Source organism: Heterocephalus glaber, unplaced genomic scaffold (genome assembly GCF_053883595.1).
Source record: "Heterocephalus glaber isolate CG9 unplaced genomic scaffold, H.glaber_assembly_v1.0 deba00001497, whole genome shotgun sequence".
NCBI classification, from domain to species: domain Eukaryota; kingdom Metazoa; phylum Chordata; class Mammalia; order Rodentia; family Bathyergidae; genus Heterocephalus; species Heterocephalus glaber.
In genome coordinates this window covers 49,413,743-49,436,248 of record NW_028258320.1, presented here as the reverse complement: position 1 = coordinate 49,436,248, position 22,506 = coordinate 49,413,743, and the positions used below count along the sequence as shown (strand labels likewise).

Sequence of the window (22,506 nt, the reverse complement as noted above, 5' to 3'; positions counted from 1 at the left end):
GGAGAAGGGGGTAGTTACACAGCCATTCTGGGAAGCAAAGAGGGTTTGAGTCAGAAGTGTCTTTTGCAAGCATAGACTCCACCATCCTCTGCCTTAGAGCTCAGAAAAGAGAACCCAGAAAGACAACTTACAGGGCCTCCTCAAAGCCTCAAAGGTTGTTAGAAGACCTGCCTGAATTTTAGGATTCCTCCTGGTTCACAGGACAGTTTTGTGAAGCAACAGTTTGGGCCTAGTAGGAGTGTGTTTTCCTCCTAGGGAGGGAATCCAAAGATGTAACTGTGTTGGTCAAAGGTTTCATCCCTGATGTTCCTAGTGCTGGGGCCCCAGCAATGACCAGTACGGAAATCCTTCAACAAAGTAATGGGAGCTATTTATACCCAGAGTCTGCAGGCTCCAAAGCAGGATAGAGAGTGGGAAGAGGGCTGCTCCAGCCTAGTTTTAAGTATCTTAAGACACGCAAACCACTTGGCAGCCAGTCTCCAGAACCAGCTGTTTCATCCATGAGGGTCACACACCTTTTTAGAACAGGAGAGGATGCAGAGTGAAGGAAGACTAACGTAGGCCAGGAGGAAGCTGGGCAGGGAAGGTGAAGATCAGGTTCAGGGAGCATGGGAGAGGCCACCTTCTAGTAGGATGCTGGACTGGGTTGGAGGAAAAATAGCTGCTTATGTAGGAAACTCCCTAGACAAGAGGGGAGGTGCTCTCAGAGACTTCTGCTCCTAGAGCCCACACACTGAAATCCTGCCTTGAGAGTGACCAGCTGGGTCTTGCTTGGCTACTATTCTTAACACCTAGTAAATATGGGGAAGCTCAATTTCATCCCAGACCCTGCTGTTTGCCTTATCTCCAAGATTTCCCCAACCCCTAAACTTTGTATCCTAGTGTCAAGGTCTTTACCAAGTCCTCACTCAGCCTCCTAGATTCTGATCTGTAGGATGAAGTGCAACATCTCTTAGGGGTGTGGGGGGAAAGCTATGTCCCCAGATGGCATCTTGGGGTTACAGAAGGCAGGATCTAGCTCTGGGATTGGGATGGGTTGTCACATGTCCAGCCTAGGTCCAGGTAAGTCCAATTTAGCCTCTCACAGCCAGTGCCCAAGGCCACAGGTTGACACCATTAAGGCTATCTGCTATGCTCTAGGGCAAGAGGGAAGGAGCCTAAAGGGCATCTCATGGCCCTCTTACCCCATGATACTCCTACCCCTCCTATAGTGATATCTGTCCCCAAGGGGAAAATGCTAGCATGGCCCTCCCTTGACTTTACACGGAGGGCAAGAGACAAATATTTGCATCACACCAAAGTACCTAAGACTCTGGTGGCACAAATGAGGGAGTCATTAGGAAAAAGGGTTCAGGAAAGAAGCTTGGCCTTGAACTAGGAGCAAGAGCTCACCAGAAAGATGAGGATGACAGGGCATACCAGACCAGGGTAGAGTGTGCGCAAAGGCTCAGAGGCTGTTTGGATTTGCTTCCTTTTTGTCATTTGGGCATCAACTTCAATGTGATCTCAACAGGCTTTCCCTGACCACCTGCTCTCAAAGATCCCATCTCCTAGCATTTGGTCCTATTTCCTTTTTAGAACTTATCTACTTTTTTAAAACATTTATTTGGTTGTTGTCACATTCTACCCCATGCACCTGAAAGGAAACTCTACAAATCTACAGACACTTTTTTTTTTACAGTTCCTAATATGCAGAACAGTGCAAATAAATATATAACATATGCTCAGTATACATAGTTAACGAATGAATGAAACAGTGAGTCTTGTGCAGATGCAAGCAGTGAAGAGCCAGGGTAATAAGAAAGCAAGAATTCCCTCCCCAGCCCTCGGCGCAAGCAAGCCAAAAGAAGATGACCAGCGGCATTGGGGTGGGGGGAGTTGGTAAGAAGGAAACAGTGTGTTTGTGTGTGTGTGTGTGGGGGGGTCGGTCCTGTGGTGATAGGGTGAGAAGAGGCGTCGTCCCAGCTTCTGGGCTACAAGAGAGGAGGAAACTGGCAAAGATGTGCTAAGGACAGCGGTCTGGTGCACTAACTGACCCGGCTCTTTCTGCCGCCCGACAGAGCCTGGGAGGGAGGATCTTCGCCCCCCCAAACTTCGGTTCTCCAGTTTCCCGCTAGGCTCTTTTGGACTAGTTCAAGTCGCATCCTGGGCGGTCAGGGGGTTTCGCAGGGCTCCCTTTCCTGCCTCCCTACCTCCTTCCCTCCCTTCCCTCCTTTTTTCCTGGTCCTCCGTCTTTCCAGCTCCCCAGCCAGGCGGCCCAGTAGCAGCCTAGCAGCCCCCACCCCCTCCTGTAAGGGCGAAATTGCTAAACTTGTAGCAATAATGACCCTGCATTCAGGCTGTCGACTCCCGCTGAAAGTCTCCGCGCCCCCGGCCCGCCCGGCCTAATCAGCGCGCCCCTCCCTGCCGCCCGCCCTGCCCCCCCCCCCCCCGTTCCTCTGGCCGCCCCTTCCCCCAGTGCACAAAAAATGGGGAACAAAACCCCCGCGCATTTCTCCGTCCCTCTGTTGAGCAGACTGCTGCACAAAGCCCCCGCTCTGAGAAGCAATGGGGAGCTCGGGGGGGACGTCAATCCGACGCGCTAGGGTTTTTGTTCGCGCAGGGGACCTCGCCTTCCTACCACACCTTTTGTTCGGGACTCCAATAAAAAGCCATTCTTTCCGCACCTTCCCGGCCCAGAGCCGCCTTTCAGCGAGGCCCGGCCCCACAATGGTGCGGCGCTCTGAGGCCTCCTCATTCACCCGCCTTGGCACGCTCACAATCGGCCGTGTGGCAGCACAGGCCTCGCACAGGCATTCTCCGCAAGTGACAAGGAGCTGCATAAAGCCGCGGCCGCCGGGGGAGAAGGGAGGGCGGCCGAGGGGGAGAGCTTGTCCGCGGCGGGGCGCAGCGCAGCGCCCCCGGGAGCACTGGAAGCCCTGGCGGCAGTGGAGGAAGGCGCTGTCTTCGCGCTGCCAGGGGGACGAGGTTTCCTCTTCCTTACCGACTTTCGAGGTGGGGCAGTTTAGGCCTTGACCTGGGAAAGTCCAGACAGCTAATTCAAGCATCTGGGTAAAATTTGGGGGCATTACAAAGCCAGGGACCTCAAAACGCCCGGAGTCTGCGGCCTGTCCTCCCAACAGCAGTAAAGAGAATTAATGAACAAAGCCAAGAAAGAACAGACTTTGGAGCCTGGGGTCTGGCTCAGGGAAGACCAGGCCTGAGCTCTCCCAGGAAAGACTGTTTTCCCTTATGCACTTTTTCCTTCCTTTCCTGTCCCATTTAAGGGACCCATCCCTGTTCTGTTGGGCTAAACAGCCTACCTAGCCAGTGCTTTGGAAATATTGCACCTTGTTTATTGATTCCTGTAGTGTATGGCAGCGGGTGTGTACACGGCATGTGGATATAGTTATATATAGATAATATGTGCTCAATACAGAATATGAAACAGAAAGGAAATCTGGTGACACCTCCGGTGGGCCACCAGGTCCTGGGTTAGTTCAGCGCAGCCTCCCCCGCACCCCCGACTTTGGATTTCACTGGGCTGGTTTTCCTTGCAGAGTCCTTCGATCCGGAGAACCGGGCTGAAGTTTTCACTACGAGGACAGGCAGGTGGAAAATGAAAATTAACTGTGATGTAGCCCTTCGGGCCCCTGAAAAGGGAGCAGAGGATCCGTGGAGAGCCTGGGATTTCTCAAGCCGAGGTCCTGTTCTCTTTTCTTGCCTTTATTTCTTTTCTTTTCAGTTTTGGTCCGGGTTTCCTGCCAACGCTTAGCAGAGGCCACGGGAAGGCCGAGGGCAAGAAGCCTTCTTGCTCTGGGAAAACAAGCGGCAGCCCGAGTTCCAGTCTCCTGTCCTCCCTTCTGGGCCAGGGCTCAGGGCCACCGTCCTCCCAGGCGCCTGGCCAGCGTTTTCAGTCTTGGCAACCGGACCTGAGCTTGCCCCTCACCCCTGAGTCCCTTCCCGAGGCCTAGATTGATATGCGATCCGAAGCTCTGGGAAGCAAGACGTGTATTTTTTTTTTTTTTTTTTAACGAGGGGACCAGGCCCTTGGCTCTGGCCTTTCTCGCGTTGCATCCCCGTGGCGCCAAACTGTCCCTACCAGGCCCGGATGCCCTGCAAGGTGCCCTGTGCACATGCGGCCCCGGCGGCGGCTCCCTGATGCAAGGGCTGCACACCGCCACCGCCTCCGAAGCCTCCCAGGTTGCTCACGTTCACAAAGGACCCAGCTCCCGACGCGCTGCAGGCCGGCTGCATGGGCGAGGCAGCCGCGGAGGACACCCCGCCGCCGCTTGGGGGGTACGCACAGCCGTAGCTTCCGCTGTAGGCCGCGGCAGCGGCGGCGGCGGCGGCGGCGGCGGCGGCGGCGGCAGAGTTCCCATAGCCGTAGGCCGGGAAACTATTGTAGGAGTAGGCGCCGGAGCCCACGCTGTAGGGCGCGCCGTAGGCCTGCGTGCCAGGCGCGACGCACGGTTTGCCGTCCCGCACCAGCACCGGGACCGCAACGCGGCGCGGCGGCGGCGGCGGGGCGTGCGCGCCCATCTCCAGTGATTTGTCCTGCCGCTGTCTCTTGCACTTGTACCTGCGATTCTGGAACCAGATTTTCACTTGCGTGGACGTGAGTTTCAGGCTGCTGGCGAGGTGCTCGCGCTCGGGCGCCGACAGGTACCGCTGCTGCTTGAACCTGCGCTCCAGCTCGAAGACCTGGGCTTGGGAGAAGAGGACCCTGGGCTTCCGGCGGCTGCGCGGCTTGGGCCTCTCGCCGTCCTCTGCCGCCTTCCCATCTCCCGCCGTCTCTAGAGGCTTCTTCAGCGGGCAGCTTTCTGCGGGAAAAGCAAAACAGCGTCCGTTAGCTAATCCTGGCCTCGGCCTCGCTTTAGCCCCTTTTGGTGGTGGAAGTTCGGAACATGCGGTAGTAAATTCCTGGACTTTTTGGAAAGTTTGTGGCTCCCGAGGCCATGGGACCCTGCCACAGCCTGAGTACCCAAAGAACGCCCTCAGCGGGCGGAGACACATTCCGCAGGGTGGAGTAGTGTGCGTTTATTAAAATTTGAGCATCATCTGAGAGAAAAGAGATTACTCTGTATTAAGTGTGCGATTGGACGTGCTAATGACTATTTTCAGGATGAAAGCTTGCGACTGCATAACTACAGTATTTGTAAGCTCATTTACCTTCCATTCCACCACGAGTAGCTAAAGATAGGAGATGTATGGTATGGCGGGCGACTAGTGTCCATGGGTTGCACAAATGTTTTTCTGTTCAGAAATGTCTGAATATAGCGCTTGTGCATTGCCCAGGGACTGATTTTTGGCTTATAAAAGACTACATGCAAACAAGTACGTGGCAACATCTGTGTTACCTTAGAAAATAAGTTTGACTAATTTTAGACGGCTTTATGTCGATTTTAGGCTGGAGGAGGTAGGTGGGAGAGCACACGCCTTGGCCTCTGCCACATCAAACCTCGTCTCTGGGATGAAATTCTTCAGTTTTGTCTCCTCAGAAACAATTCCTTGGGGCTTTATTAAGTTATTCGATCTCCCTTCCTAATTCACCTCCAGTTCTAGGGGGCCAAGACTTCGCACCAAGTTGGGCACATTCTCTGTTAGGCCTGCAGCCTGAGACACAAAGCAAAACATTTACGAATTTTCAAAAAATGCCAATGCCTCAGGCATGTGAGAGCTACAGTCACTCGGAATAGACAGTGTTCCCACACACTCTGCTACCAGCCCCTCTGCCAGACGCCCTGAGTATGAGGATGCCGAGCTTCCAGCAGAGAAGGAAACCACACAGCCAGTCTCTGTCTACCCTGAGGATGCGGACTTTGGAGACACAACCTGCTTTAGCTGCCTTTTTGGAGAAGAGGGGTGGCTACCCTGACCTCTGAGAAGCCACGTTGAAGGAAAAGTGAAAACAGTCAAGCTCCTCCCCATTTTGGAGGAATAGCTCTTTTTTGGGTGAGGGGGAGCAAAACAGTATGAGCCGTTAGGACCCAGCAGCTGAGCCCATGTCACTTAATCAGCATCAAGGCAGCAACTTTTCCTTCTCGAGGGGCTGCAACTTGTCGCTGCTCTGGTGAGGGTAGTTGTCAGTCACCCTTTCTCCCTGCCCCAGCTCCCTTGCAGGTACCTGCGCTTTTCAGGGCAGTCGTTGAGGAGGCAGAGGCGGGACCCCAGCCAAAGGTTAAGGCGTGTGTGGGGGGGGGATAGCCCATTCTGGCCAAGTCTGTGGGGGTGTTTGCGGGCGCCGCCCCCTGTTCCAGGTGTACGGTGCGTTTCCTTCCCCCCTCTACTCACTTTGGCTCCGGTCCCTCACGACCTCCTCTTCATGCTCTTTGGGCCCGCTGCATGAGTCTCGAAGGACCGTGTGGACATAGCTCTGGGGACAGAGCCCCGAATCTCCGTGGCCATCAGCTGCGGCTAGTGAGTTCAAATAGGACAATTTCTCGCCCTCTTCTTCCTCGTCCTCCTCCCCTCCGTCAGAGAACTGTGACCCCTCGGTTGCGGCCAGCATACAAGGCGCCGAGTGGAAATGGTGCTCCAAGTCCGCCTGCAAGTGAGTGCCGTGGAAGTGCTGCTGCTGTTCCAGATTCAGAATGTCTTTGACTGAGAAAGGGGTGGAGGTGACCGGGCTTGGTAACATCATCGGGGCCACTTAATTGTCCAGTCCAAATACTCAATAAATCCCGGCGGGGGCGGGGAGGCAGCGTGGCTGCTCCAGTTCTCCTCCTGGACTCTGCCGCTGCTGCGGAATCGGGCTTTTGACAGACGCGGTCCTGCTCCAGTCTAAATCGCCTCCATTGGCCAGGACCTGGGAGTCTGGGTTTTGTTACAGCCACTGCAGGGACTGGGGCCCGGGCTGCGAAGCCTCTGTCTGGGGACCTTGCGTCACGTCGGGGGCGGAGCCCGCACCCTGGCCTTCTCCCTCATTGGTTCTGGCTCTTATGGGCCACGCCCCCGGCGTCCAACGGACAAGATGTTGAGCTGCTAACAGAAATAGACAAGGACTTGGATAGGGTTTGGTAAGTCGCGTAGCTGTAGGACAGGCTGCATTGACCCAGTGTCCGAACTACCAATTTCCGCTCCACCTGGCTGCACCTACCCGACTGGGGCCAGTTCAAAGAGGTTCCCTATCCACGCGCCAAAGTCCGGGAAGGATGCCACAAGAGTGTGGTTTTTCCAGTTGCTGCGGGGCCAGGAAAACTTCCTTGCCGGTCAATACCTGGCGCTGTACCCACACGGAGACCGAGTGTTTTACCTATGGATGAGCGACGTGTCCGTTTCCGCCTTGTTGCCTTTGCTCAAGCTGTTCAATCCTCCTGGAATGTCTTTTCCATCTCTGTCTGGTCTCCAAGAGTGGCAAGTTGTTCTACAAGGCTTTACTCCAATACCACCTCCTCCAAGGAAGCGCTCCCTGATCGCCTAGCCAGAATTCCTCTTTCTGGCTTCTGAACTTGCAGCTACTGTTAGCAAAGGACGATCCTAGATCCTATCACTTGTCACCTCCCACTTAGTTCTTTAGCTGTGTGTGCCTTCCTGGTTGCCCCATTAGACTATGAGCTCTCTGAGGACAGGGTCCAGGTTGCATTTGCCCTTGCAGAGGCTGTACAGAGCAGGTATGTGAAAGACAGGATGATGGAGTTCTGACTATGCTTTGCTGTTCGACTGCTCTTGTTTGGAATTCTGGCCTAAGCCTTGGGCATTTCTCATTTCTTCATTTTCCTGTGCAAAGGAGACAGCAATACCCTCTTTGGGGTTGTTGCTTTGGTTAAATAAGCCAAAACATGCCAGGAGCTCAGTTCATGGTGGTGTGCATAGTAAGTGCTCAGTACATGTTAGCCACACAGCTATTCTGTGTCAGCGGTTGATGCAGTTTATTGACTGCATTGGTGATATGCTGGAGTGCTGCACACATGGGTTGTTGGGAGCAGGATCTGACCTCAGGAGGGAGATGACCAGTAATGGCTGCCATCTTTTCTGCCTATTGAATTCTGGAGCCTGGGTCTGGGCCTTGACTCTTTGATTTGCCTCTCTAATTTCTCTATCCATATTCTTTCTTGTGTTTTCATGACACCCTGGTTGTTTCTGGGGTCCCCAAAGATTCTGGAAACTCGGCCTGTTGGGAACCATCTTCTCGCACGGTGGACATTCACCTGCTTCCAAGATAGCCCAGAGAGTAGCATAGCAGCAGGCCCTGCTGTGAGACCTTGGATACCTCTGGCCTTGAAAAAAAAATAGGGAAGGCTCCAGTCTGACTATGGTGCCCCTCATATGGCTGTCGCAAACATCTTCTTCTTTTGCTCCTGGAATGGCAAAATTGTAAGAAACCAGTCTCAGCTGGAAGAGATGGGTGGAAGTTGCAGGGACTGTGGACAGTGCCCTGGAGGAAGCGGCAGACTCTAGTATGAGTGAGGACAAAAGTGGAGAGCTGCCCCGTGGGACCCTGCAACTGGCCAGAGGACTTGATGTCCGAGGCCCAGGAGAGAAACAACAGCCTGCTGGGAGGGAAGAGGCGGGGCTCTTCAGGAGAGAGCGGAAATGCTGCGGGGAGACAACCCGAGGGCCGCCCGGGGAGCTGGGACGCCTCTCGGGCCACGTGCGTCGCTGAGAGTGCCCCTAGGGTAGCTGGGACCTGCTGGCGGTAGGAAAAGACGTCTGTGGACAGGGCCTTGCTCCGGGACAACCATCCCTCAGCCACCGGGCGCCCGATGCTTTTCTGCTTTAAATACAGAAACTATTGACGCCTCAGGCGGAGGTTAGTGTTTCCAAATCAAGCCGGTGTCTGCAGAGGGAAGAATGTGCTTGGTTTTGCTGCGGACCCGGAGGCTCGGGCGCAAAGATCCAGACAGTGGTGGGGGTGAGTGAGCGGCACTGCAGAGAGGGGGGACTTGGGTTTGTGCGCGTCACCTCCTACCAGAAGGAAGCTGCGCTCTAGCCTCAATCCCCTACCCCACCCCAGGGCAAAACTGTCGAGGGGAAATATTTCTGCTCCCCTCTGGTCCTCAATTTTCTTTGCCTTTTAGGTGACTTCAGGATTTGGACAAAAGAAAAATGACCAAAGCTACTGAAACTAGCCTTCTTTTTTTCCCCTAGTTTTCAACAGAAACTGCGTTTCTGCTTGCTGCAGCCCTTGCTTCTCAACAGCGCTTCGCTCCTAGGCTTTACCTAACGCTAGTCTAAAGAACTCGGGTCTTAGAACTCGACCCAGACAAAGCGCCGGTCCAGCCCTGAACTCAGTGACACGCCCAAGCACCCGCTGCAGCGGCCAGAGCCCACCGGAACGCTGTTTCTGCACACGCGGAACGCTGTTTTCTTCCACCCGCAGGCCCACTGGCGCGTACCGCCCCGCCCCAGGGCAAGTACCCTCTGGCCAGACCAGAGCGTTTCTATTTTAAGGACCCTGACCAGGTTGCTCCTCTGGAGGCAGCCCTGGGGACGCAGCCCACACGCCGCCTGCCTGTTCAATTGCAGTTCAGGCCGGGCTAGAGGCCTGTGAGGACTCCGAAAACGGGGAGTCCCGGCGAAGGAGCCCAGCCTAGCTTGCAGCTTCTATGCTATATCCCGCTTTTCTCTTCCCACCCCACATCCTCCAGCAGTGCTGATCTAGCACACAGGAGACTTCTATCGGGGTTTTTCTGAGTTAGGTTCGGGTCATCTCCAGATGCTGTCTCCTGGTTGCGCAGGCTGTGTTTAGTCTTCCGTTTCCCCGGTAGCGGTAGCGGGGCTTCCCAGAATGGATCCCAGCCAGGCCGGTCGGATGTAGATGACCTCCTTCGCGCTCCCAGGCTGCATCCTTAGACGCCCGCCCGCCCGTTGGGCCTATGCGCTGCCAGCCGCGCGCCGCTGTCGGGAGGAAAAATCAAGTGTGGTACTAAGTCAGCGGCCGCTTCGCGGGAGTCGCTTATCAGAGTGTGGGATCTGGTTCCAAAGTGTATCCAGTTACTGCAGCGGCGTTCTGGGCATTTGCATTCTCTTGTCTGAAAAGGCGATCTTTGAAATCCTGGAGCTGTGCTCGACTAATGATAGGTTTTCATTCCAGGCAGTTTAGCTAATTACTGTCAGATAAAGTCAATATGGCTGGATAATGAAAGCGTTTGATTTTATTTTAACCGTGTGTATCTGCCTTGGTATGTTTTTGTCATATTATAGATTTACACAACCTCCAATCGGGTATTTGATTAAAGATCATAACTACATGGTGGCAAATTCCATGTGTAAGGGATATGATATATAGATACGTAAAAAATAAAATTGTACCTTTCTTTCTTTAAAAAAGAGAAGATGCTAACCTTTTCAGAAATACATTATCAAGTGAATATGTGATAATTCTTTGAAAACTGTATACTGTTCTGGTGTTATTCTCTACACAAAATTTACTCAATGTGCATATAAATATAGGAGATAATAGTTTTATTTATACATGCTACTGCTTATCATGTTGCTTAAATAACCACTCAATTATGTAACCAGTGTTACAAAGAATTTGAAAGTATTATGGCTTTCTAATCTAAATGTAGCACCACAGTCAAAAGTAAATTTTTATACAGGTGCAGGTTGCCTATGATGAGTGTTATCATTATGTATGCCTAAAATGTACCAATAAATGTTTTGCTATTAAAAAGTAATTTTTATTAAAGCATGAAAAAAATCATCCTGTGATAACTCAGCTAGCCAAAACTAATATCACAGTTCAGGTAAAATTTTTATCTTTTTAAAACTGCTGTTCTAGAAATTTCATTTTTAATGATATATTACAAGAAGGAAAATGAGAGGATTGTTTTTTTCTTTAGCAGCAACACAAAATGAGTTTTTGTTCATTTGTTGTTCTCGGTAGTGGTGTGTGTATGTGTGGGTTTGGTTTTTAGTCAAGAAATGTCAGAAAGTTTTCCATAAGTTTTCAGCAAGCTAGAGGCAATCACATTTTAATTCCGAGAAGGGTGAATGCATTTTCTACTGGGTTTTCAACTGAGTTGGTTGATTCTGGAAAGCATTAAACTCTCTAATTTCTTGAGAATATTTGCTTCCTTTGTGAAGTAACTTTCTAAGAGGGATTTTTAAATGCTATTGTGAACATGTAATTTGTTTTGTGTGTTGTTTGCATACATGCCAGATTTTTCTAGGTGTTGTCTGGAATTGAGTTTTCTAAATAACATCCCATTTCTATCCGTGGGGAAAATATCAGTCCAAATTCAGCAAATTGTGTAGTTTTTGTAAAATAGAGGTCCTTGCTAGGAAGGTAAGTTTCAATTTCTCAGGGAGAGGACTTTCAACGTCCTTCTCCAAAAATTATAAAGATAAAAATGTAAATTAAGATTTCCTCACCGAAACTAATTTTATATTGTTAATAAACATTGGAGTCAGAAGGACTATCTTTGTCCAAAGAAAATCAATTCGATTTTTTCAAATAAAAACTCCTAAGTGAAGGACACCTGTATATAGGAATTTATTTGCACTGATGCGTGTGCTATTTGGGAGTGCAGTTTTAACTTGGGGGATTAAACTGGAATTTTGAATGCATTCCGTAACTTTTTTTCTTTAGTGTGAGTTTAACTTCCTGTAGCAAAATGTCAACGTCTATAAACTTTTAAAAATACAACTATAGATGAGCAGCTGCAGTCTTTGGCTAATTAATTCACTTAAACCAGAGCGCTTATCTGCTCTGTGCGGTTTGCTGAGCAGTGCGGGGGCGGCGGCGGGGGGGGGGTCGCTTTCCAAAAAGCAGAGATTCTTCGTGTGTCTTGTTAATGCTATGTTCCCGGTATTGTCTGCTCAACCTCGAGCCCGCCACGAAGAACCTCGGTCTCCTGGGACGTAGAAATCTTTCCCCAAATCTCCCTAGGAGTTAGGTTGAGGTGGATATTTTCAAGCTATTTCAGAACGAAAGAGCACTTACTCACTTGGAAAGAAATGTTTGCCAGAGTCTGGTGATTTAAATAAGGTTTTATCTGGCCCCCTTTGCTTCCAACCTGAAGGTCTTCTTTGGTGAGCAACCGGAGAGCGATTCCCAAGGTTGGGCGGGACTTTTGTTCTGCGGCCCGACAGCCCAGTCCGACAGCCCAGTCCGCAGGCCTAGCCACACCCGGGCTCTTCACTCCTTAAATTCCAGGAGACCCAACACCACGGCGGGGGTTGTAGGGGTGGGGTGGCGCCTTGAGCTGCAGGCTTTGCTCGGAATCATCTAGGGACCAGACTCTGAGAGGACTGAGGGCCCAGATGGGCGCGGTGTACCAGGATGCCCGACCACAGGGTCGGAAGGCGTGACGAGTCCCAGGAGCCCGGTCGGAGCTGGCAGCCCGGGGCTCTGGACTTCACATCACCGCCCTGCGGAGATTCCCGTGTGTCGGGGCGAAGGTCAAGGGTTTGAGGGCTCCGGGCTTCTGGGACTGAAGTCCACGATTGCATCCGCGCTCCTAAATCGGTGTGCTTCGTGCGCGCAGATTGCAAGGGTTTCTTCCCAGAGTGTCGCGCTCCAGCTTCGGGCCGAAACGCTAGCCAAGAGGACCGCTCTGGCTGCGTCTCGATCCTTGAACCGGCCTCTAGGTTTTCTAACTCCACCACCGCCCTCATCCCACACTCCTGCTCACCTGACCAGAAAGACCTTACCTCTCTGAGATTATCGCATCAAGAGTCCCGTCAGAGTTTCAGGACGCCAGAACTGCTGCAGCCTTCCTCCTTGCATTACTCCTCCGCCCCTTGGGGTCGGTCAATGTTTTTCCTCCCCAGGCCTCTTCCTTCTTCACAGAGCCCTTCTCTCACTCCTCCGCCCTTCCCTTCCTCACTCCCCCTTTTCCACACTCCTCTAGCCTCACTTCCTTTACCCATCCCTCTCTCCTCATCTCCCCAGCTTCCTTTTTTTCACTCCACTCCTTCACACCTATTGGTTCCTCATTTTCTCACTCTCCCTTCAATCTTATTTCATTCCTTCCTATTTTAGCTCCTTCACTCTGATCTTCTGAGGTTCTAGTTCCCAAAGGTGTTTGATATAAATAGAATCTGAGGTTGCAAAGCAGGGCTGCACCAGGTGGTCAGACCTATACCCTGTCCCCACATCCCACCCCTGTGTGCTCAGGGGCCACTTGTGGAAAATGCTCACTCACTCTTGGGCTTGTGAAAGGGATGCTACTCTCTGTAAGACTTCTCCCATCTCCTAGCCCCACACCCCAGCCTCAGCAGAGGGCCCTAGCTGGCACACCCTCCACTCCCACCCCCCCACCCCCTTCGGCTCCAGGTGGCAGGCTTGGCCACCTCCTTGTGGAAATCCCCACTCCAAGCAGAGCCCAAGGAGCCTCCATTTCCTTCTATTGTAGCAGTCCAGAGAAGACCAGAGGAGAGCTGGGATTGAGCTAGAGCCCTAGTCCCAGGCATCCCTTCAAGGCAGATGGGGGACCCGGGAGCACTCCCCTTCCCCACTGCACTCAGGTGAGAGCAGACTGGCCTTCTTTTCTTTCCTTCCAGTCCACTTTAGACTGGAGATGGTTTAGCTTTGAGATCACCCAAGCTAGGAGGTGTTTTTAGGACTGCTGTGAATACAGGGGTCAAATTTGGGAGAAGACAGTGGGAGGGGGTTAGGAATGAACATTCTGTAGCTGCTTTGGCCCAATCACAATCTCCTATTCTTCCTAGCTGCTAGGTATGGGGCCCACGGTGCTACTGAGTCACTGACTTCCTGAGAGGAGATAGGCTTCAGGCTTTCTCCAGTGAGTTGGGCTCCCCAGATGAAGGGAAGGCAATCAGCCACCTCCACTCCCTTTTACCTTCCACCTGTGACCATGTCTCTGATACTGATGGCAGCTGCATCACTCAGAGAAATTTGGCTTTCCAACTGATGGATGCAGACCTGCCATATATGTTTCTATGAACTTGTCTTTCTCCTTTAATAAAAAAGAAAGGCACTTTCTTGTGTGAACAAGTGTGGTACATGTGAACATGCATGGGGAAGAAGGCACTCAAGACTCCTCATAAATGCAGACTGCACATCCATGCTTTGCTCTTTCAGAGTGCATGGTCATTACAGGAAGACAGGGCCAACACTCATTTTGAATTCCTCTCCCTCCTTCTTTCCCACAATAATGTGAATCACTGGTAGCCATGTGAGATTTGAAGAGAAATGTTTATATAATCTAAGAGGAAAACTAGTTTCCATGACTATCAGATGCACTATTTCCACATAGGCAATTTATGGGATCCTTACAATTAGTCTTGTGCAAAGTGGCCCCATAAGGACCTGTCTAAGCTGTAGTAAGAGACAGTGGAATAGATTTTACTGCCAGAGTTGTAATAACTGTGTGTGTTCTTGAAAGTAATAAAACCACATTGAAATATTCAACTCCACATTCTATGACCTGACCCTGCATTAGTATAGTAGAGACAGTGGGCTGTGTATATGTATGTACATATGTGTATATATTGTGTACCACACTGAGTGAACATGTACATGGGCATGTGTGAATGTTTTATACCTCTCACACCTGGTAAGCCAGTAAATATGTATGTGGATGGAGTACACAGATGGCATGAGCATGCATGTGTAAGGGTTGGCACCTATGACACTCCCCTTGAAGGAAGAGCCCATAGTGCGGGGAGGCTGAATGGGGAGGCTGGGAGACTCAGCTTTCCCTGGGTTAATTGTACTTCATACCTCTATTTGGGGCTAGAGCATGGGTCCTGGAGTCTACTAGATCTAGGTTTGGATTGGAGCCCTCCTGTCTTGTGACTTTGATCCAGTTACTCAAACTCACCAAGCAGCAATTTTCTCACCTGTAGGAGAAGATAATAGTGGTGTGGACTTTATGGACCTGCAGTAAAGACTAAAGAAACGATGGAAGTAAGCCAGTCACAGAATTCTCTGCAGAGAAATGCTAGAAAATATTTTTTTTGTGGTGGTGGCTGAGGGTGGGCATAAGAAGTGGTTGTCAGGCAAGGAACTGCTGAACCTTTCCCTTGCTAAGCAGGGAGCAGGATTTCAGCCCCATCCCCCATTTCCCCACCTGGCAGAAAAAAGCATTATTTAATTATCAATCATATTATGTGCTTTTTTTCACTTGGGGAAATAGTAACAGCTTCCTCTTGGTGTCCCCCATCACCCTTGTAACTCCCATCCTCTGTAGCCCTAGAAAACAAATCTGGATCTCTAACTGAGTTTCCAGCTACCACAAATGCATCATTTTCGGCTGCTGTAAACAAATCTCTAAAGTCTCAAGTCATAGTTATCATGTTTAGATAAAGATCTGGCCAATTAGTGTCCTCACTGGAATGCAAATAAATCAGCTGCCCTGGACCTACCCTGGAGGTGGGCATCTGTCTCCCACTATGGCCCTGCTCAGCACTGCTTTGCTGTTTTTCTCCTTCTCCCACTGCTTTTGGGCAAGAACATCTGGCCTTGGAATCTGTCTGGTTTCTAATTTGTCCAGTAGGCCCCTGCTGGCTGAGTGACATTGGGCAGACTCTTACCTTTTCTGAGCCTGTCTCTTTATAAACTCCTTATAACGGAGTTCATAATGACTACTTCTCAGGATTGATAGTGAGTAGTAGTAATAGTAGAAATGATACAGCTGACAACAATAACAATAACTCCACCATCAGGGACTTTATGGATAACCCTAGCTACTGTTTTTAGCTTTCCTACAAGTACCATATGGCTCACTGGTTAAAAACCTCCCCTTCAAGGGCTGGGGATTTAGCTCAGTGGTTCAGAAGCCTGCCTCGAAAGCATAAGGTCCCAAGTTCGATCCCCCCGATACCAAAAAAACAAAAACAAAACCCTCCCCTTCCCCCACCCCTCAGGTAAACTGACAGACCCTGGGCTGGCCACCTCCATTCATGACTCATGGGCATGAAGATCCCTTAACAGCACCAGGCTGCTGTAAACTCTTGCTAAGTGTCCATCATTGCTAGTGTTTCGGCGTTCTGCAACAGCTCTTGACTTTGGCCCTGTTAACATAATCATGTCACAGACAAGGAAGGTGGGGCCAGGAGATTCGAAGTAAATTACCCAAGGTTGTTAAAGTTCCTTGCCTTGCACACTCAGCTTCCTCTCTCTGCTTGTTCCTCTCCCTCTCCTGCACAGCCCTGGCCTATGAACAGGCTGTGTTCTACTCTGGACCCCTTGCCCAGGCGCTTTTCTCTCTGCTTCTGCGGATTCCTGCTTGACAGCCCTCCACTTCCTCAAATCTTCCTGCCAGGACCAGGCAGCGGTTCACAGTCTCCAAGAATGTGAGCCAGTGACAGGACTGACTGGAAGCTGCCTTGAAAATAAACACCGCTGGGCAGTGGGCGGAGCCTCATGAAGCCCCTTCTCCGCCTTTCCCTTTCCCACTAGTACCCCAGAGGACCTACTTCCTTTCTCCCCACCTCTGTTCTTCATTTTCTTCAGGCTGGGGCTGCTGGCCCTCAGCCCTGCCCTCTGAGACACCTACCATAGAGTTAATACTAATCATTACCATAAACTTCCCACCAGAGAACAAAGCATTCCACACACATCTTTTCTGATCACTACAACACAGAGATCTACGAGACAAGTATCATTGGCCTCCAGATTTTAGACCCATGGAAATTTAGACCACAGGTGAAGGTGAAGTGAAAATTACTTGCCCGAGCTGAGGAACAGGCAAGGGATCGGTGCAGGATCTCCAGGCCCTTGCTGCATTCTATACCCAGGGAGATCTTGCTCTAGAGGAACTCCAAGGACCAGGATGTCAGAGCACCCAGCTCCCAGGAGACTCTCCCTATGTGAGGAGTCCTTCACTCAGATACTGCCCTGGGGGCCTCGCTCTGGGAGAGGCACCTGCACCCCCCACGCTGTGGCAGGGCCATCGAGGTCTCTGGCCATTTCAAGCTGAACAGCTCGGTCCCTGGGAACAGGCCATTCGGCTTTTGGAGTCAGTTTCCCTTTTGCCTCCATCTGACCTCTCAGACCAGTCTGCCCACACCCTCCGGAGAAGGGAGAACTTCACACTGGAAGCCAAACCACTCTGGCATCAGGGCCAGGATGCGCTGGAATCGTTTTCAAACCTGGGAACCCAGCGTTGGAATCTGCACAAGTGCCTCTAGTCGGCTAGGAACCCTGCACATCCAGGAGCGGAGTTCAAATCCTGACTCCACTTGCTTTCGAGCAGTTCCTTAACCTCTATGAGTCCTGCCTTTCTGATCCATAGAAATAAAAGCATCTACCTCATAGGTTGCCTGAGGATTAAAGAAGATTACCTCTGTAAAGCATTAAGGAGGTGCCTGGCATAATAAATGCTCCATAAATGCTAGGGGTTTTTTTTGGTTTTTTTTTTTTTGGTACTGGGGATTGAACTCGGGTCCTTGCGCTTACGCAGCAGGGAGCGAAACCACTGAGCTAAATCCCCGGCCCTATAAATGCTAGTTTATTATCATTAACTCTGGGACAAGTGGAGGCTCTTTCTGTTTCTGGGTGTGAGTTCTGGTTCCTGTGCGCACAGAGGCTGCGGACGGGACCCGGTAACGCCCCTGGGCAGGTTTTGAAGAGCCAGTTGCTGTGTCGTGTTTGGGACGCGATGCGGCCTCAGGGCGACATCCGAGTATGAGTCTGTCTTTCTGGAGAAGCCTGAGTGTTTGGGCCTGAGCATGTCAGGAACCGGGACCACATTGACGCGCTTGTGGACATCTTACCTGTGCTGGGTTTAGATTTCGGCTGGGATAAGAACTTCTGGTTCACCTGACTGATGCGTGATGTCCACGCTGTGTACACAAACCCGAGCGAAACCTCCAGCTCATCGAACAGTTTGCGCTATTAATGGTTATTTTATTTATATCGTTAGAATTGTCCCCGGGGTCTGTTTACACCAAAGTCTGGCCATCCTGGCCGCAGTGTTTGGACAGGGGATTACACTAATGGATGGCGAACTGGGAGGGGAGAAAGAGGCGCTGCTGGAAACGGGGGTCTAGGACTTTGGAGCTGAGCGGGGTGGGCCTGGGCAAGGGGCAGCAGGCCCCTCCCAGGCTCGACCTCTGACCTTAGAAGGGAAGGAAACGTGTCTGCCCGCGATAGGAAGCAGGGTGGGAGCTGGAGGTGGCTGCTCTGGGGCTCTTACATCTCTTTTGGAAAGGCTGACTCCAAAGTCGAGTTTGTCCACCTTGGGTGCGCACACGTCAACAAGTAAACAAGGCTGGGTGGTACCAGGATGAAGCCCTCTTTGATTTCCTCCTGAAGGTGGGGACAGGCTTAGTTCTTGGCCTCCAAATCCGGATTATCCCCAGCCCGGGGCGCCTAGCTGCCGCCTGGTTACAGCCTTCCCTTGAAAGTTCCCAGCGAGCTTGCAGCTCCAGAAGTTGGGGGAGGCTCTGAGGCTCCTTGCCCCAAATGCACACTGCACACCCACTGCCCGCCCTGCTCAAAACGCGTCCTGTACACCTATCTACCCGACATAGTGAAAAAGCTGCCATCTAGCAAGAGGCACTGGCGACCAGGACCAACGGAGGGTTGCGGGCATCTTGACAGCCTTCAGTTTGAAAAGGCGAGTCCTGGACTTTCTGGTTTAGGACCCAAACATCTTTGCTACGGGGATGCGGATGCGGGCTGGTGTGTGAAAACAGCTGTCATTTGGTTAGCCTTTACCATGTGCCAGGCACATAGTTCCAAAAATCTTAGAAGCTGTTATTTTCCCCGTTTACAGAAGAGGAAACCTGAGGCGTCAGTGACTTGGGTAACATCTCTCTATTAGAAAGTGGCAGAACCAGGACTGGAACAATGCAATAAGTCTGCAGAACTAGGCAGTGGTACTTAGTATTCTGGGTTGAGAGTACTCTGTTGGGATCCTGACACAAGCTATGGACCCTCTCCCCTAAAGAATGCACATGGACACATGCATCTCTATTCCAGCAATTTTAGTCTAGGCTTCATGGGACATTTTAGTGTCATGCACAGACATCTGATTAATAAATAATTTTGGTTTTACAGGTTATACGAGTGACATTTGATTTAATATGTGAATTTTGAACACAAACTAGTAAGGCAATATTTTGTATATCCATTTTACAACTTGATTCTTGAAGCTCAGGGAGGTAAGGTTATTTGCTAGGGATCACACAGCTCATAAATGTGGAGGTAAACACTCAGGTCTTTAGATGCCAGTGTACTACTGCTCCAGTGTCCCCAGATCCTGATGTTCTCCCTTTCCTTCACTCCTAGCTCCTTCTTGACCCTTCTGCTGGAGGATATGGGGCCAACCCTTAGGAGGATCTAGGTGTTTTTTGGGGACCTCTGGAAGGTGCTCTGCTGGGCAGGGGACACAGAGCCAGGCCCAGGTTGTCTTGTGCTCTGAATACCACCCTGCCAGGACACACACTCGGGTAAACCATTTATCTAAAGACAACTTCTGTTTCTCGTTGGCTGTCTAGAGTTGCCCTGCAGCCAGCAATGAAAAATGCGTCTTTTCCCGAGGCTCTGGTGCTGGTGATTTATGTGGGAACCGTCTTCACCCGTGAGGTCTGGGCTATTCAGCCCAGCCCAAGGGTGGAGGGAGGGAGCTTGCCTGGAAGAGAACCTAGTGCCCGCCCTTCCAGCGCCCTCTTTTATAGTGCCACCTTTCACTTCTACCCCAGAACATTTCACAGCTCCCCCAGGAAGCTGAGCGCTTTATCGTGATCAAGTAAACACCATTATCCCAGGTCCATTAACACAAGATTTCACCATTGTAAATAGACTGGGAGAGGGGGAGGAGCAGCCCCCGAATTCCCTTGTAAAACGGTGGAGGTTCTCTAAGATTTATGGCAGTCGATTGGCCCCCCAACCTTCTAAGAAATCCCAGTCTTAGCCGAAGACAGAAGGTGGGGCATTCCCCCAGCCTAGAAATCTCCCAGGGGTGTTAGAACTGCAAGGGTAGGGAGTCCTCAGGAGTCTCTGGCCTGGTCATTAATTTTCTTTAAGTCACAAGCCCAGGAATGCTGATTCCTTTTCCGGCTGTGGATGGGTAGATAAATTCTTAGCACGGAACAGCCAGAGTAGATGGTGCCCCCTTCCCCCACCCCTGCTCGGGACCAGGATGCCTGTGTTCCAGGCTCCTTCCTCATTTGTAAACTGGATAGTGCTTTCAGCAGCTACTTAGGCATCTGTAAGGCACACAGGATTTGTAATCGGTGGGCACTGCCCAAACACACTGTGACCTAGGGCAGGCATTTAGCCAGCTTGAATGGCCTTGCTTCTTTTGCTTCTCTTTCAAAAGGGATATCCCCACCCTATTAACTCTCAGGCCACCCTATAAATATGAAATCAAGTAAGGATGGTATCGCTGGCTCACTCCAGAGAGGGCAGTTCTACTTCACCTCTCCATGACTATTTTGGATGAATATAAAGTGACCTATTCCAGGAAGTTTCTACTCACGTAGACTGCAGTTTCCTTAACCCTTGAAGTCAATATTTACATCACACAGTAGATTTTGAACTAGGAAGGGTGGCTCAGTTTGGGAAAACAAAGGGACAAGTTCTCCAAGCCAAGGAAAGCTACAGGACCCAGCCTCTACTAATCTTTGCCAAGGCCACTTTCAGGACACAGAGCATGCACCCAGGTGTCTCCTTTCTTATCCCTGAGAATTCAGCGATTCACTGAAAAGATGATTTTGGGGAGGGCAAAAGAGAGAAAAAAGGGAGGAGAAGAGTGCCAGAATCATTTTGGTTCTTTGGCATAACTAGTTCTCACTAGAGTAGGGATTCTTAAACTGTGTGTGTGTGTGTGTGTGTGTGTGCCCTGCACATGCCAGGGACTCCTTTGGTAGTCTGGTGAATGCTGTAGATTCCTTTTCAGAATATTTTAAAATGCTGACATACATAGGATTATAAAGGAAACCAATGATATTTAAATTCAAATTTCAAAATCATTAAAAAAAGGAGATATGGTAATACATGTGTTTCTTTACAGGTCAATTAAATAACATGATCTAATGGCAGGTCTAACAACAACCATAATTTCAAAGCAGTGATTAATGTAAATGGAATTTTAAGGTACCTGTAGCAGCAGTAATGTGCTATAGCAATATCAATGTTCTCTATTGGTGACAAAGTCACAAGTACTATTAACAGTGTTAAGTTTGTTCCTACATTCACAAAGCATTCAAAATTGTTTTCCCATGAAATGGGAGTATTACTTTATCTGGGGTTCCCTAATCAGCATCAGCATTTGGGTTAGCTGCTTGGGTGATGAAAGGAAGATCCCCTTAAGAGCTGGATGGTGGGGAAATTCTAGGCAAAAACTCTTCCCTTGAGACTTGGAAGTGGGATACATGAACTTGGTGGGGACAGTGGGCTGGGGCATGCAAGAATACCAGTGAAGGAAGCTGGAATGAGATATCTTGGTGAATAGTTCCAAAGTGCTGGTAGAGACTGGGAAATTTTCAAACTTCAGAGATTAACAGACCCTCCTCCTCATCTTGATTCTATATTTACACATAAGAAGGGAAACTTACTGAAAACTTTTTATTAATGGCAGAGATAGTCCACTATACAAAAATGTCACATTTAATTCTTACATGTTGCTAATGGTGAGTTCAGGACATAACCACAGGGTCAGTGGCAAGCCGCATCCCTATGTAACTTCTCCCTTCATTCCAAGCACTGACTTCCTTTTTGCTTTCAAGTGTTTGTGAGTTCTGAGCTCCTCCACAGAGTGCCCAAGTTGGCACTTTTGGAACTTTCATTCATTCATTCATTCACTCACTTACTCAATGACTAACTGCTTACCAAGGTCCAGCACTGATTTAGTTATCATGGAAGATACAGAAATGAGTAAAGAAGAGATCACTACTCTTACAAATTTTCTTGGGCTGGGGATTTAGCTCAGTGGTTCTGCTGCCTGCCTCGAAAGTGCGAGGACCCATCCCCGGTACCAAAAAAAAAAAAAGAATCTTCTCATCTCTCTCTCTCTCTCTATCTATATCTATGTCTATACATATACTTCTGGTGCTGGAAATAGATCCCAGGGCTAGGCAAACACTCTACTACCGGGCTACATTCCTAGCCCCTGTACCAATCTTAAGTAACCTTGCTGTCCATCAGATTTCCTTGACAAAGTCTTGATTTGATGTTTGTGCAGTTACCCAATGGCAAGTCTTATTAGAAGGGAGGAAGAGCTTTCAGCATATTCATGGAGGATCTGTCACTTCTGTTGTAATAGATAGCTAGTTAGACCATTTGATTAATATCATTACAGTGTAAAAATGCTAAACAGCATGGGGCTTTGTTTCAAGTGTTAAGAGATGTGCAAGGTACACTCAGCATGAAGTTACTAGTCTTGGACTAAGTAATTATAATGGAAGCACAGAATAAACACAACTCTAATAAATTTTCACCTGGCATGAGCTTCAGTTCTAGTTTTACCATTTGCCTTACTTTGTAGTCTCCCATGTATCTTCATCAGGTCTTAGGTCACCTTCTCATACATAGCAGCAGGTGCATCTGTGTGCAGAATTCAGAGCTTAATAAAAGTATAGAAGATGGGGCTGGGGATTTAGTTCAGTGGTGCCATGCCTGCCACACAAGCGCAAGGTCCTGAGTTTGATCCCTGGTACCAAAAA

General features: G+C 50.1%; 1 protein-coding gene across 1 annotated transcript; it reads right to left on the bottom strand.

The window, feature by feature from the left end:
* Positions 1–3,313: 3,313 nt before the first annotated feature.
* On the bottom strand, positions 3,314–6,849 carry Nkx2-3 (NK2 homeobox 3). The gene is made up of 2 exons (XM_004838647.3): positions 6,274–6,849; positions 3,314–4,802 (listed from the first exon to the last, which is right to left on the bottom strand). Exons 1-2 carry the CDS (start codon positions 6,620–6,622, stop codon positions 4,078–4,080), a joined length of 1,074 nt encoding a protein of 357 aa, XP_004838704.2. The 5' UTR covers positions 6,623–6,849; the 3' UTR covers positions 3,314–4,077.
* Positions 6,850–22,506: the final 15,657 nt, after the last annotated feature.